At 40.1% G+C, this 13,415-nt stretch overlaps 1 protein-coding gene across 1 annotated transcript in view; it reads left to right on the top strand.

The window, feature by feature from the left end:
* Ance-3 (angiotensin-converting enzyme Ance-3) overlaps positions 1-8,146 on the top strand; it is a 190,592-nt gene extending 182,446 nt beyond the window's left edge. The window contains exons 11-12 of the mRNA XM_028177281.2: positions 6,530-6,718; positions 7,586-8,146. Coding sequence (XP_028033082.2) covers positions 6,530-6,718; positions 7,586-7,715 — 319 coding nt within the window. The 3' untranslated portion in view covers positions 7,716-8,146. The remainder of the gene's footprint in view (positions 1-6,529; positions 6,719-7,585) is intronic.
* The last annotated feature ends 5,269 nt before the right edge of the window (positions 8,147-13,415 follow it).

The raw sequence follows: 13,415 nt of genomic DNA, 5'->3' as shown, positions 1-13,415 counted from the left end.
TCGTAGTATCCTCCGCCGCCATTTCAAAGGCACCGATCTTTTTGATATCGCGGCTTTTCATGCACCGTGTCTTGTACATTTCATTTAGGCAACACTAAAGACTGTCATTAAAAAAACATAATGAAAATAAGTTGCCACAAAAACGCAATCACTAAAGGATTAAGGAACTGAACTGTTTCATGTATGTATAGGTTTATTCGACTGTAATGGATAGTAATTATATCAATCATAATGAAGGCCATTAGCTCTTTATGAGGAAATGCTTATTCATTTCTGCAAATTCTTGAAGAGCAATCAAGTAATTAAAGTCTATATCCCTGTACCAAATTTATCATTAACAAAATTAAGTTGATACAATCCATATACCATGCACATGATATTCTTTTCTATAATATAATCTACATATTGAGGGGTGAAAGGTAGTTTAAGCGACATTTGGCTTGATACGCGATATTTATCATTGTAATTAAAGGTCCGTTTTATTTGGTATTAGCATCGATATATTACCATCGATGGGTAATATGGAAAATGGATAATATATCGATGGGTATTAGAATCAACAACTCGTTTTTAATTAACCTTCAATTAAGTTTATACCCCATTCAAATAACTGAAGAAGTTGTTTGTTATACCTACACGAGTTTTTTTTCAAATTTCAAACTTATAATAAAGTAATTAGTAGTAATAAGCTCTCCTGTAAAGTTGCAAAAATCTCGCTTATTTACCCCTCGATATAAAAATAAAATTTAATGCTTTGAGAATCGCTAAGCCCTTACATAAATCTGTATCTACTAGTAATATCTGGGATAAGCACTTCTGTTTCTGCCGTTCCCGTGGCTTATATTTAAAAAGACAAAGTACTCCCAATTCCCATTAGATGTTTTACATTTATTTAATCTTCTTTACGTATTCTGGATGGTCATAATAAGCCCGCTGATGTCCACACAGCTGACAGCGTACCCGCATCATTGACAAGCATTAACTGGTCATTTCCGTGTAGACGCCAAACGCAAACGCATTTTGTACTATCAAACATCACGTTCAAGCTAAAATGTCCCTAATCTCAGAGTACAGTAAAACCATATTTCTATCTATAATCATTGCCTTTAGAGTTCAAACGATTTACTGTTTTATCATTATCACGATAAAGTTGAATAATATTTGGTAGTTTTTGTTTATTGCTTAATAGGATTCACGTCAATTTATTTAATGCGTTTTATTAATTGTTTTTTTTTTGTTATACGAATAACTATGGGTAGTTTAGGTGTATTTTACGATACCTACTATTAGCCGTCTAGGATACGGGCCTTCAAAGAGTAACACATTACCCCGGTAACCGAACTCGACAAAGAGGTCGACGTGCAAGCTAACCCGTGCATCGGCCCGCTAAGTTTCTCGCCGGATCTTCTCAGCGGGTCGCGATTTCGATCCGGTAGTAGATTCATTCGCGAAGCAATTGCTCTTGAGTTGTTAGGTCTCCTTCGGAGGCGCTCGGTCAGTTGTTAGCAAATCCCACCGCTCCTGGCTGAACCTTTGCTCGCCCACCTGTCCTGGTGAAACTGAAGAGGCCTCCGGGCCACCAGTAATCTTTCAATCATAAAAAAGGAACACATTATTGGCATTTGGTAAAAACAATAATTTCGAAGTCGTCGTGGCCTAAAAGGATAAGACTGATGTCCGGCGCATTCATGTCGAGCGATACGCCTGTGTCGGTGTTCGAATCCCGCAGGCAGGTAGGTAGGTACCAATAGTTCTAATGAAATACGTACATAACAAATGTTCACGATTGACTTCCACGGTGAAGGAATAACATCGTGTAATAAAAAATCAAACCCGTATCATTATAATTTGTGTAATTACCGGTGGTAGGACATAATGTGAGTTCGCACGGGTATGTACCACCACCCTGCCTATTTCTGCCGTGAAGCAGTAATGCGTTTCGGCTTGAAGGGTGGGGCAGCCGTTGTAACTATACTGAGACCTTGGAAATCATATCTCAATGTGGGTGGCGGCATTTACGTTGTCTATGGGCTCCGGTAACCACTTAGCACCAGGTGCGCCGTGAGCTATATGTTATCGATGATTAATAATTAAATTATAAAAATTAAATTACCAAATTAATATAACACTAGCGGTCCGCTCCTGCTTCGCTGGGGTCTTTAACAAACATTTCAAAATAATAAATTATAATACACACACATCAACCCTTCGATTTGCGTCAGCTTACTAAAAAAAGAAAATTAAAAAGATCGTTGCAATATTATTATTTTAATGAACTTTTATTTTCATTTAAATATGTTTTTATTATTATTTTTATATTATTATTTTTCTAATTTTCGTAAAAAGCTCATACATAAAAAACAAAAACCATTGAGTTTAGGCAGGCATCTTGGTAGGCAGCGGCTTGGCTCTGCCCCTCGCATTGCTGAAGTCCATGGGCGACGGTAACCACTCATCATCAGGTGGGCCGTATGGTCATCTGCCTACAAGGGCAATAAAAAAAAAGTTTATTGAGTCAGAGCTTCCCTGTAAACAATTGAAGTTATTTTATTTTTTTTAAATAAAACACCTATTGTGGCATAAATATAATAGTTAGACATATGCTGCCGGAACACTTTTTATAGATAATAATGTGTACTACAAAATCATTGTACATTATTTTATTCTATCATCAATAGTTTTCGCAGCGCACGCGATGTAAATAATATTTTAGGTAATTGTTTTACACCTTGGATTACATTATTGGAGTTTTAGTAAGGATCCCTAATTATTGTTAAAAAAAGAATATAGCCTATGTCACTCAGGGATACTGTAGCTTTCAAACAGTGTAAGAATTTTTCAAATCGGTTCAGTAGTTTCGGCGCCTATTCAATAAAAAACAAACAAACAAATCTTTCCTCTGTATAACATTAGTTAAATTAAGTGAGAAATGCTTAGAAGCATTTTAAATGTGAAGAATCAAACAAATAATACTTGTGGATCCCCAATTGAGAATCCTTATTGAGTGCGTTTAAAAAGAAAGTATGTTAGAAGAAGAAGAAGAAGTAAAACTTTATTCGCCAGAAATATAGTTTACAAGATATTGTGGATATAGGACATAGTTTCATATATTTCGCCTTAGGATTAAGTTTGCCTTTAAGTACAAATAATCTGAATACCAAAAGGAGCATTACTTAACAATAACGTAACGGTAAGAGAGTGACGCACGCTCGGTAACGCAGCGGTTTTAGTCTGCGTGTTCATTCCAGTATAGTTTACTTACATAATTTAATTCTAAATTCGCACGAGCGTTTCGAAATGACGCGTATTTTAAAATAAAGACTCAATATGTATGTGGTAAATGTACGGTGGTGAATGAACGGTGAGAATAGGTTTATTTTTGATAGATAGGAAGAACACAGCATATTTGATATTAAGTGGTTACCGGAGTCTAGGTGCACGTGTGCGTGTGCGTGGTGTGTTGGGTGTAAATTCCGTCATCGCGGAAGTCATTAGCGAACACGTGTTGTTTAGTACTTCATTAGAAAAATTGGTACCTATCTGCGATATCAACATGGTCGCATCGCTTAATATGAGTACAAAAAAAATATTAGACCCATAATTATTGTCTCATTCATCATTCTCATCATCATGTCGTAATTTCGATTCACATTAACGATACACTGTTTTCAACGCCCCTATGAAGTTTATCAATACGAAAAGATTTCAAAAAAACTCCGGGATCCTTCGACGCGCGTGCGAACACGAATCACAAGAATCGTGATTATTCTATACTGCAGCTACGAGAGCAAGACTCAACTGATAGGAAGCGGAATATAGGGCATGTTGCGAAAAGCAACTGGACAAACAGAAGTGGGGCATCTAAAGTGCGTATCTTGACTTATCTTAATTTTAGTGAGAGCAGTCGACAATTACTGTAAGCCGTATTAAATTGAGGCTGTAGCAATTCAATCTGCCGATAAGTTCCTTTATGCGTTAATTCTCTTCTTATTTCTGCTGTAAATATACTTTCTGATGACATGTGATGGATAAATATGTTAGTCACAAACACCTGTTAAGACGTTTTGGAACCTCTGAATGATCCTTTCATCTCGTTTTTACCATCGCACCGCCCGCCATCGGAGTAGAGCTCATCCGTACTACCTGGAGCCACTGCGTTCATCCACAGTGCGTTTCCAGAGATCCTTTTTGACACGTACCATCCGGTTTTAGAAATGAGCTCCCCTCCACGGTGTTTCTCGAGCGCTATGACATGTCTTTCTTCAAACGAGACTTGTGGAGAGTACATAACGATAGGTAGCGGCTTGGCTCTGCTCCTGGCATTGCTGAAGTCCATGGGTGACGGTCACCACTCACCATCAGGTGGGCCGTATGCTCGTCTGCGTACAATTACAATATATACATTTTTTAACTATGTTTGCCTACCTGTAATTATGGCTATATCAGCTTCACCGTAAGTGAGCTCACGGGGCTCAGCCTGGCGAGTTTTCTAACACTAGCGAAGACCAGATCATAACACCTAAGTTAATGTTTTCTGAACTACATATTATGTAGGATTTTCTTCAGTTCCTACGTTCAGTACATTCGAGGCGAATCGAAGGCTCTGAAACGTCGGTCAAGCGTCCTTGGGGTGAGCTGCGCCGTCTGGTTGTAGTGTTGACCGCGGCAGCCCCCTACCTCACCCGGGTTCTGGCCTCGGAGGGGATCGGACGAACTACTTGGCGTCATGGAGTTGGGGAACGACACGGGGGAAGAGTTTCCTGATAGAGTGGATTAACTTTAATAATGACTAATCATAATATAATTAATAAAAAATGCCATGTTTTTTTTAAATTGCCTTTCATCAAACTCAGGTGTAGAATTGTTATAATCAAAACAAAGCTCTTCAATGGGATGAAAAAGGATAGGCAGGGTAGTGGCTCAGTGATGTCGACCGGAGCGGAGTTGCGTTGGCAGTGTCCCTGGACATCGCCAATGCGTTTAACACAATGCCCTAGTCGATGATTGCGGAGGCGCTGGCATATCACAACGTAGTAGTTCAGTAGTAGAAAATCTTGTGGTGTCTTGTCAAGAAGTAGCCCCTTAAAATAATATTGATTTTCTTGATTCGAGCCGCGAGCCTTAGGCAGTAATTCAAGTCTAAATTTCCTTAACACAGACCGGTATCTATTACAAATACACAGTTATATAACGGCGGTGTAAGACAATAGTGGACATGGATACCTTACGTAAACTCCCTTCCTTGCTAAACCATCCCGCATAATAGGTCACTGTATTTCCATACTTCGGTTGAGCATTGGTACCTATATAAAATTATAAGTCCCTTTCAATACGCTAGCTGCAGACCGTTTTAGACAGTACGGTTTGTGCAATCCCCAAATACAGCTTTATTTTAGTGCCATATCATCTTATTTAATTTCTATGTTGCTCAAAGCTAGCTCTGAGTTTTTGCTCTAAGTTTGAGAAGTTGAAAAGTGCGCGTTTGGGATGGTATAGGCGTGTGAGGAGACGAAATGAAAATGAGGTTGGTAAGAGAGTGTTAACTATGAATGTGGAAGTATATAGAGGAAGAGGTAGACCTAAGAAGAAATGGATGGATTGCGTGAAAGACGATACGTGTAAGAGGGGAGTGAGCGAAGAAATAGTATATGATAGATGAGTATGGAAGGAGAAAACATGTTGCGCCGACCCCAGGTGACTGGGAGAAGGGCAGGAGAATGATGATGATCAGATTATTTAATTGACTCCAAGACACTCTTTTGACTTACAACGAGTCTTCAACGGCAAACAGGATCAAGTGTACTTAGAACATCATTAGCCTCTATAGAAAATGGAAAAAGTCAGATGCAATTAATAGGTGACCTAGAATGATTCTTCTCAAAGCTCGCAAATATTAGTTCTGTATCGGTAAAGTGAATCAAATTATTAAAAATTTGGGAGTCATTCTTAGAATACACTATAGGCTATTCGGTAAAATCGAACTTTTCGAGGCTAGTTTTTTTTTTCTTTTTTATTGCTTTGATGGGTCGGCGAGCTCACAGCCCACTTGGTGTTAAGTGGTTACTGGAGCCCATAGGCATCTACAACGTAAATGCGCCACCCACCTTGAGATATAAGTTCCAAGGTCTCAGTATAGTTGCAACGGCTGCCCCACTCTTTAAACCGAAACGCATTACTGCTTCACGGCAGAAATAGGCGGAGCGGTGTGGTACCTACCCGAGCGGACTCACAAGAGGTCCTACCACCAGTAATTACGCAAATTAGAATTTTACGGGTTTGATCTTTATTACACGATGTTATTCCTTCACCGTGAAAGTCAATCGTGAACATTTGTCAAGTACGTATTCCATTAGAAAAATTGGTACGAATATGCAACGGTGCATCGCTAGATACGAATGCAACGGACGTCTTATTCTTCAGGCCACGACGAATTCAACTGCTCATCAATATTTGGTGGCAGGATGGTAGCAATGACATATCTTCAGCTATTAGTTGGTCCAAATTTAGCTAACACAACATTCTCTTGCAGCCGTTTAATGGAGCGAGGTTCCTCAGCGCCGTGGACTCATATATTACAAGAGGCCATAGGTGAATCCCGACTAAACGGGGAAGCCATGAGGGACTACTTCCGTCCTCTTGAAGATTGGCTCAGCAGCGAGAACCTTCGTACCGGAGAATTTTTAGGTTGGAGCTACGACGGAGATTATTGTAAATTTAGGTACGTATTCTCGATTAGTTGAAGCGGAAATGAATTAATTTTTGTTAATCTTGTAAATGATCTGACAAGGTCACGGCCATGTTTAGACCACATACCACTAATTAGCTTGAGACATGAGGTCTCGATTTTAGTAAACAACACATGTCCCTTTTCAATTAGATCGCCAAATGAAAAAGTCGCTTATTCATTTCCACCTATTCTATGAGCTATGACGATAAATTTTGGGCCGATAAACGTGAGCCATTCTTCAAATTACTTAAGTAAAATCTTTCATAAAGTCTCATGTTTCAAGAGGACAATAATCAGGGTACAAGGTACAGATGGTCACCTGACCCTAAATTAGGCAATACGTTTATATATTATTATGGATATTAAATAGATAGATAATATATACCTAATAAAAGATAATGCTTTCTTAATTTTTTTTTTTTTTTTATTGCTTAGATTGGTGAACGAGTTCACGGTCCACCAGATGTGAAGTGATTACCGAAGCCTATAGAGATCTACAACGTAAATGCCGTCACTTCCCTTGAGATATGAGTTCTAAGGTCTCAGTTTTTACAATACAACGGCTACCCCACCCTTCAAAACGAAACGCATTATTGCTTCAAGGCAGAAATAGGCAGGGCGATGGTACGTACCCGCGCGGATTCACAAGACGTCCTACCACCAGTAAATTGATTGTGTTGACAACATTGTCTTATAGTATTTATGGACGCCCTAATACAAGCTCAAATACATAAAAGCTGATGTGATATATATGATAAGCTACAGACGCATAGCACCAGTCAAGCCGTGATCTCTTATGCCTATTTTAGTCAATAAGTATACAAAATTAAGATCATCGATCATGAAATTCTTTCGCAGCATTGAAACCGCTGGTCTCCAAGTCTACGGAGGGTTCTACAATGCTGCTCAACGCCACTATGACGTCACCACTTTCATAGCACTGTTTGTGACATCAGCGCTCGTGACCATAGCTTTCAGATACAGATAGATGTCTACAATTCATGGATAGAGTGATAAGAATCGTCGTGTAACTAAAAGCGAAAGTTCGCACGAAAAAAGAACGTAAAATAAATGTGTTTAGGTTTAATTTGCTATGTTTCTTGAACTAGCTTAAATTAAATTCTATCTGTATTATATATTGTGGTTATTAATTATTTTTGAATAAAAATTTTATGCACTTATATGAAATGGTATAGCGTTGTACGGAGATTCCAGTTATTTTAGTGCTCACATGTCGAAAGTATGTTTGAGAATGTGGACTTTTTTTTTTTTAAGCTTGTAACACCATTTTTATATTGATACCGTAGTGTTTCAATTTAAATAAAAACTATTCTTAAATATGTTATTAATATTGTGTTTAGAATAATTGTGATAATGTTATTTTTTTTTATTCAAAATAAAAATCGTATTATCGAGAAATGTTTTAATTGTAATTATAATATAATTACTTTAATTGTTTTAAGTGTAAGGCACAAAACACTAAGAAACAAACGAATCTGGCAGCTTGAGAGAGATTGCTAGCATCTACCAGCCAGGGAGTAAGTACTATGAATCCGCACGGGAAGTTAGTCTGTTTAGAAAAAAAAAATGCAATGCTATTTGAATTATGAGACAGTTATTAATAAAACCTAATTAAAACTTGGACCTCATGACTCTAATACGAGTGACGTTATTACGCCCTTTTTGAGGTGGATCATCAATCTAGAACAATAAAAAATTGCAAGTAAATAAACTGAAAATGGCACCACAATTTTTCCAATTTCTATTGCAAACAAGACCCCTAATCCTTCTGATCTGTCTTCGATCCCATGTCTCATGTTTATTGGTGCACTCATATAGTTGCTTAACATCAAAGAGACATCTACATCGACTTATTTGAACAATTAAAATGCGTTTAAAACGCAAGTCGATATTTTTACCCCGATCTTCACGACAAGGATATCTGGCCAAGAAACCAAATTATTGTAATATCATTAGTCCCCAATACGTGTGTAAATTTTCAATCATTAATCAGATGTCTTGAAGTTATTAAAAAGTATGTTGAATTATTCGGTTAAATAGATGGTAAAAGCTAATAACTTGGGCGGGCAGCGGCTTGGCTTTGCCCCTGCCATTGCTAGAGTCCATGCGCGACGGTAACCGCTCTTCGTCTGGTAGGCCGTAGGCTCGTCTGTCTACAAGGGCAATAATAATAATAAGAACATATTAAAAACACATCCTGATGCTTACCCTTTGTTTGACACAAGTCTATGAATCATCTATGATATAATTATAACAATATATGCAATACAATTAAATCACGCAACCTCTAAAGTCAGCACCGACTAACAAAAACGACCTCGTTGCCCAAAGGTCAAAGCTTGGAATGAACTTAATACACTTAATTGTACAATTGAAGGCAGACAAATTACCCAATTCATGCTTATTCAATTGCCAAGATAATTTAAACCTTTTTCTTACTCGTAACGCCCGCATATAAGATTTCAATGAATAATTGCCACGTATTGATGAAAAATGATGTACGATGAACTTACAGACGGGCTCCACAATACATATTCTAAGTAGGGATGACAATGAAATTAAGACGATTATCCAATCACTATTTAATTTTGTTTGTAATGTTAAATATTTCAGTTCACTATATAATAATACTAGTATTTTTGCTAAAAAAAGCAGAATACATCCATGTGGGTAATATTTGTTAAAGTTTTAATGGTAATGCTTTTATTATCAGTAATGTTTCAACTGACTTCAAAAACGAGGAGGTTCTCATTCAATCGTACTTTTTCATCTGCGTATCTGTCATCACCTTAATATTTGTAAATGAACCGTTTTTCCCATTTAAATTCTAAAAGACCTAACCAGTAGTTTTTGCATTATCCTTAATTTATTTATTTATTAGACATGTCAAAGAGCTCGCGATACGCCTGGTATGAAGTGGTTCTAAGTCTCAATTAGCCATTGTACTACAAATGACTACCTCGTCTTTCAGATCAGAAGACGTGACTGTCACATACCATCTTCAGACATGAGGTTAAACAACTTGCATGAATCCTGCTGTATAATAACTATCCTGTTCTTCGAATTGGATGAATTTCACTGCAAAAATCATCACGAAGGATATATCTATCAGTGCTTTTTTTTTTTTTGGTCAGGAGGAAATCGCCGGACTTCCGCCCTCCACTGGGGATAGAGGGCAGGGCATGTCAGAGTCGAACTGACTAAAACCTCCTGTCGCTCAACAACCAACGTCCAAACCTCGCATGAGACAGAACTCATGAAGAGGCAAAGGGGGGAAAGTGAAGCGTTTAGTGCGGAGCACATCTCTCCCATCACCCTCCCCCTCGGGACGCCGGACCGTCGGCGCCACGACCACCAGCCCTCTCGGTCGGCAGGCTATCCGAAGCCCGCCTAGATGGCGCCGGTTAGAGTGAGCTATCCTACGGAATACCCCGCTGGACCAGAACCAGCGTGGGTCGAGGATAGCCGGCCTTCCATCACCCGGATGCTCTTGCGTAAAACGCGTGCAGAGCAGCTTGCACGTCGTCTTCTTAGGCCCCCCTCGCCGGTCCGCAGACCGACATGTGAGGGGGGACCCGAAACACTTAGAGGGCCAGGGCTTGGGCGAGATCCGCCTCCCTGGCCCCCGCTCGACGGCGGCGGGATTGTGCGTCTCTCACGCGCCCCGCCGCCTCCTTCTGCGAGATGGTGCACTCGCAGAAGTCGAGCATCGCCTTCCACGACTCGTCGTCGCCGAGCATCGATGCCACAACACTCGGCAACGACAAGTCGTTTCCTACTTTTGCGACGAGGACACGGCGCCACCCCTCCCATGCGGGGCAGGCGACGAGCGTATGCTCTGCCGTGTCCAAGTCGCAATAACAATGGTGGCACTCTGCCGTCGGCTCGGCTCTGATCCGGTGCAGGAACTCACCGAAGCAACCATGCCCAGTGAGCACCTGCGTGAGCCGGAAAGTGAGGCGTCCTCTGTCACGATTCACCCAATCCACAAGGACCGGGCGAATCGCCTCGACGGTCCTACGACCGGCCGAAGGATCAGCCAGCCGTCTGGACCATGACTCCAGCACGGATCTATCAGTGCTGCTATGTATTCTATCCAAATAGTAAAGATTATAAAATAAAATGTTATTTTAGAAAAGAAGTGCGAAGAAAAAAGTACTTAATTATGAAAATGTTTTTCCGCTGGTTATCTGTTTCATTATTTTTTTTTCGAGTCGGGGTTCGTACCTCCTACGAAGTTCCCGCGCCTAGGGGGCGCACGGGGTATGTGGGACCTGACGACTTGCTAGGTGTTGGGAGCAGACTGCGGGCCCAAGGAATTTTAGAGCCCTACCGCACTAAACGACTCCCCTGCACTCTTATACCCGACGTCCGATCTCCGTCCGGGGTCAGAACCCGGTCAGGTTCCCGCGGTCAACACTACCAGATAAACTGCTTCATAGCCTAAGGTAAGTGCGCTGCCAACCCAACAACATCTATAGAAAAATCTTTATACATTCACCGGTCAAAAACGGGTTCACCTAATTAAGTAAAAGGTTTGTGCCGCTTTTTTTCAGACAGTCCACTGATTTTCTCGCCAGATCTTCTCAGTAGGTCGCGTTTCCGATCCGGTGGTAGATTCTGCAAAGCACTGCTCTTGCTAGGCCTAGTATTAAAATTCATCAGGTTAGAGCCCCGTGAGCTCACCTACTCACCCGTTGAATGTATGACCCCTCGAGGTCTATAGAATAGATAGGAAAATAAAACCGTTTTTAGTTTAAATATTTATCATAACACCGTCCAACAACCAATATGTACCGTGCGAGTCTTCTTAAGTAATTCATTCACAAACAGTGACCGGTTTTCAATAGTTCAAAATGAGAGAACCAAAATGAGCTTATTATACCAGGAGAATAAAAGCGTTGGAAAGTTACGATAACAACATGGGCGACATAGTGGCGCCTCCTGAGCCGCCCCCTCTTATTTACTCATCAGTTGAACGTGGGGTGCTTTTAGACGTTATTGAGGTCAAATAATACGGTGGCTTGGTAAAAAAATAAGTATCTATTTTGTTCCGAAGATAGGACCAAGCTTAAGGTAATGATATAAAATCAATTATGGACAACCGTGTTTGTTATTATTATAATTTGTTATTGTTACAAGCCCTGGACAGAGCAGTCTGAGAGAGTTTGAGTTTGAGTCTAAGAGTCAGAGTCTGAGAGAGTTTTTTACTGGCGGTAGGACCTCTTGATAGTCCGCGGGGGTAGGTTCCACCACCCTGCCTATTTCTGCCGTGAAGCAGTAATACGTTTCGGTTTGAAGGATGGGGCAGCCTTTGTAACTATACTTGAGACCTTAGAACTTATATCTCAAGGTGGGTGGTGCATTTACGTTGTAGATATATATGGGCTCCAGTAACCAATTAACACCAGGTGGGCTGTGAGATCGTCCACCCATCTAAGGAAAAAAAAAGAAGGACATACTAGACCAGGCTAAGCCACACTCTGGGCTGTAAGACCTTACATGATGATGATGTGTTTGCTATTACAAAAAACAATATTAAGCTTTGTTTGTCGTATTTTTTTTAGTTTGGATGGATTGCTGATAGCCCATAGCCCTTTCCAGCTGAATGGTCTTTGGAAGGTTAACGCTAAAGGAATATCTTACACTAAATTGCTCAGTAGACCGATGGTCCGAATGTTATTGTTCGGAACTTGTATATATGCAAGCTTATCTTGAAAATGTCATCAACCAGATTAGAACATCTGTCAAATATCTTGCGTTCTATGTTAGCTACCTACACAGGTATATACAAGATCTCAGCTAGGGAAGGTTACTTACTAACAATTGCCCGAGTTACCTGATGTATGTACTGGGTTCGCGACTCGCTGCGAAGGTTCGGCCAGAATCGGTGGATAACCATCATCGCGTCGTTGATTTTTTGTGACTGTGAGACGTGGCATTATGGTTTATTTACACAAATAAGCAGATTAAGTCTCTGATATTACGTAGCTACCGATTCGACGCCATGACTTTAAAACCACGGTTTTTATCGTTTTCAATGGCGAGCATTCTCACCTGCCAATGAATGCAATACCACAAGAACCGTCAAGCCGGATGGTAAGTGAAAAACATATCTAGGTACATCATAAAATGGCAATAGCATTAGCGTTTCTGTGTTACACTTTTATCAGGCGTATCGCAACGGAATCCTAAAACGACATAATGACCGAATTACATCTGAAATACTTCAGTCATATCGCTCGTGGAGACCCTGATAACTTAGACAAGCTGATGGTAGTTGGTCAGCTTGGCGGGAGAAGATCACGCGGTCGCTCACTTACCAACCGATCAGATCTGGTATAGACTCTCACCGACCTTCCGATAACCGAGGCTATAAAGACCGCCGAGGACAAGAGGACGTGGAGAAGTGTGTGATGTGAAGATAGTAAATCGAGTGATCAATTCGCTAGACACGACCTTCAGCAATGAAGAGACCGATTAAGGAAAGAAAGAATACGACATCCACTCACTAAATCGACTACGTTATTACGCTTATGATAATCTAACATCTATCTATCTATCTATCTATCTATCTATCTCTGAAGCATAGATAGTGTTTTCTTCAAATTTTCGAACGTTAAAATGAAACAGAATTTATTTTTAAAACGATATAATAATCAGACAA

Source organism: Bombyx mandarina, chromosome 09 (genome assembly GCF_030267445.1).
Source record: "Bombyx mandarina strain Sakado chromosome 09, ASM3026744v2".
Taxonomy (NCBI): Eukaryota; Metazoa; Arthropoda; class Insecta; order Lepidoptera; family Bombycidae; genus Bombyx; species Bombyx mandarina.
This window is presented reverse-complemented; position numbering and strand designations above follow the sequence as displayed.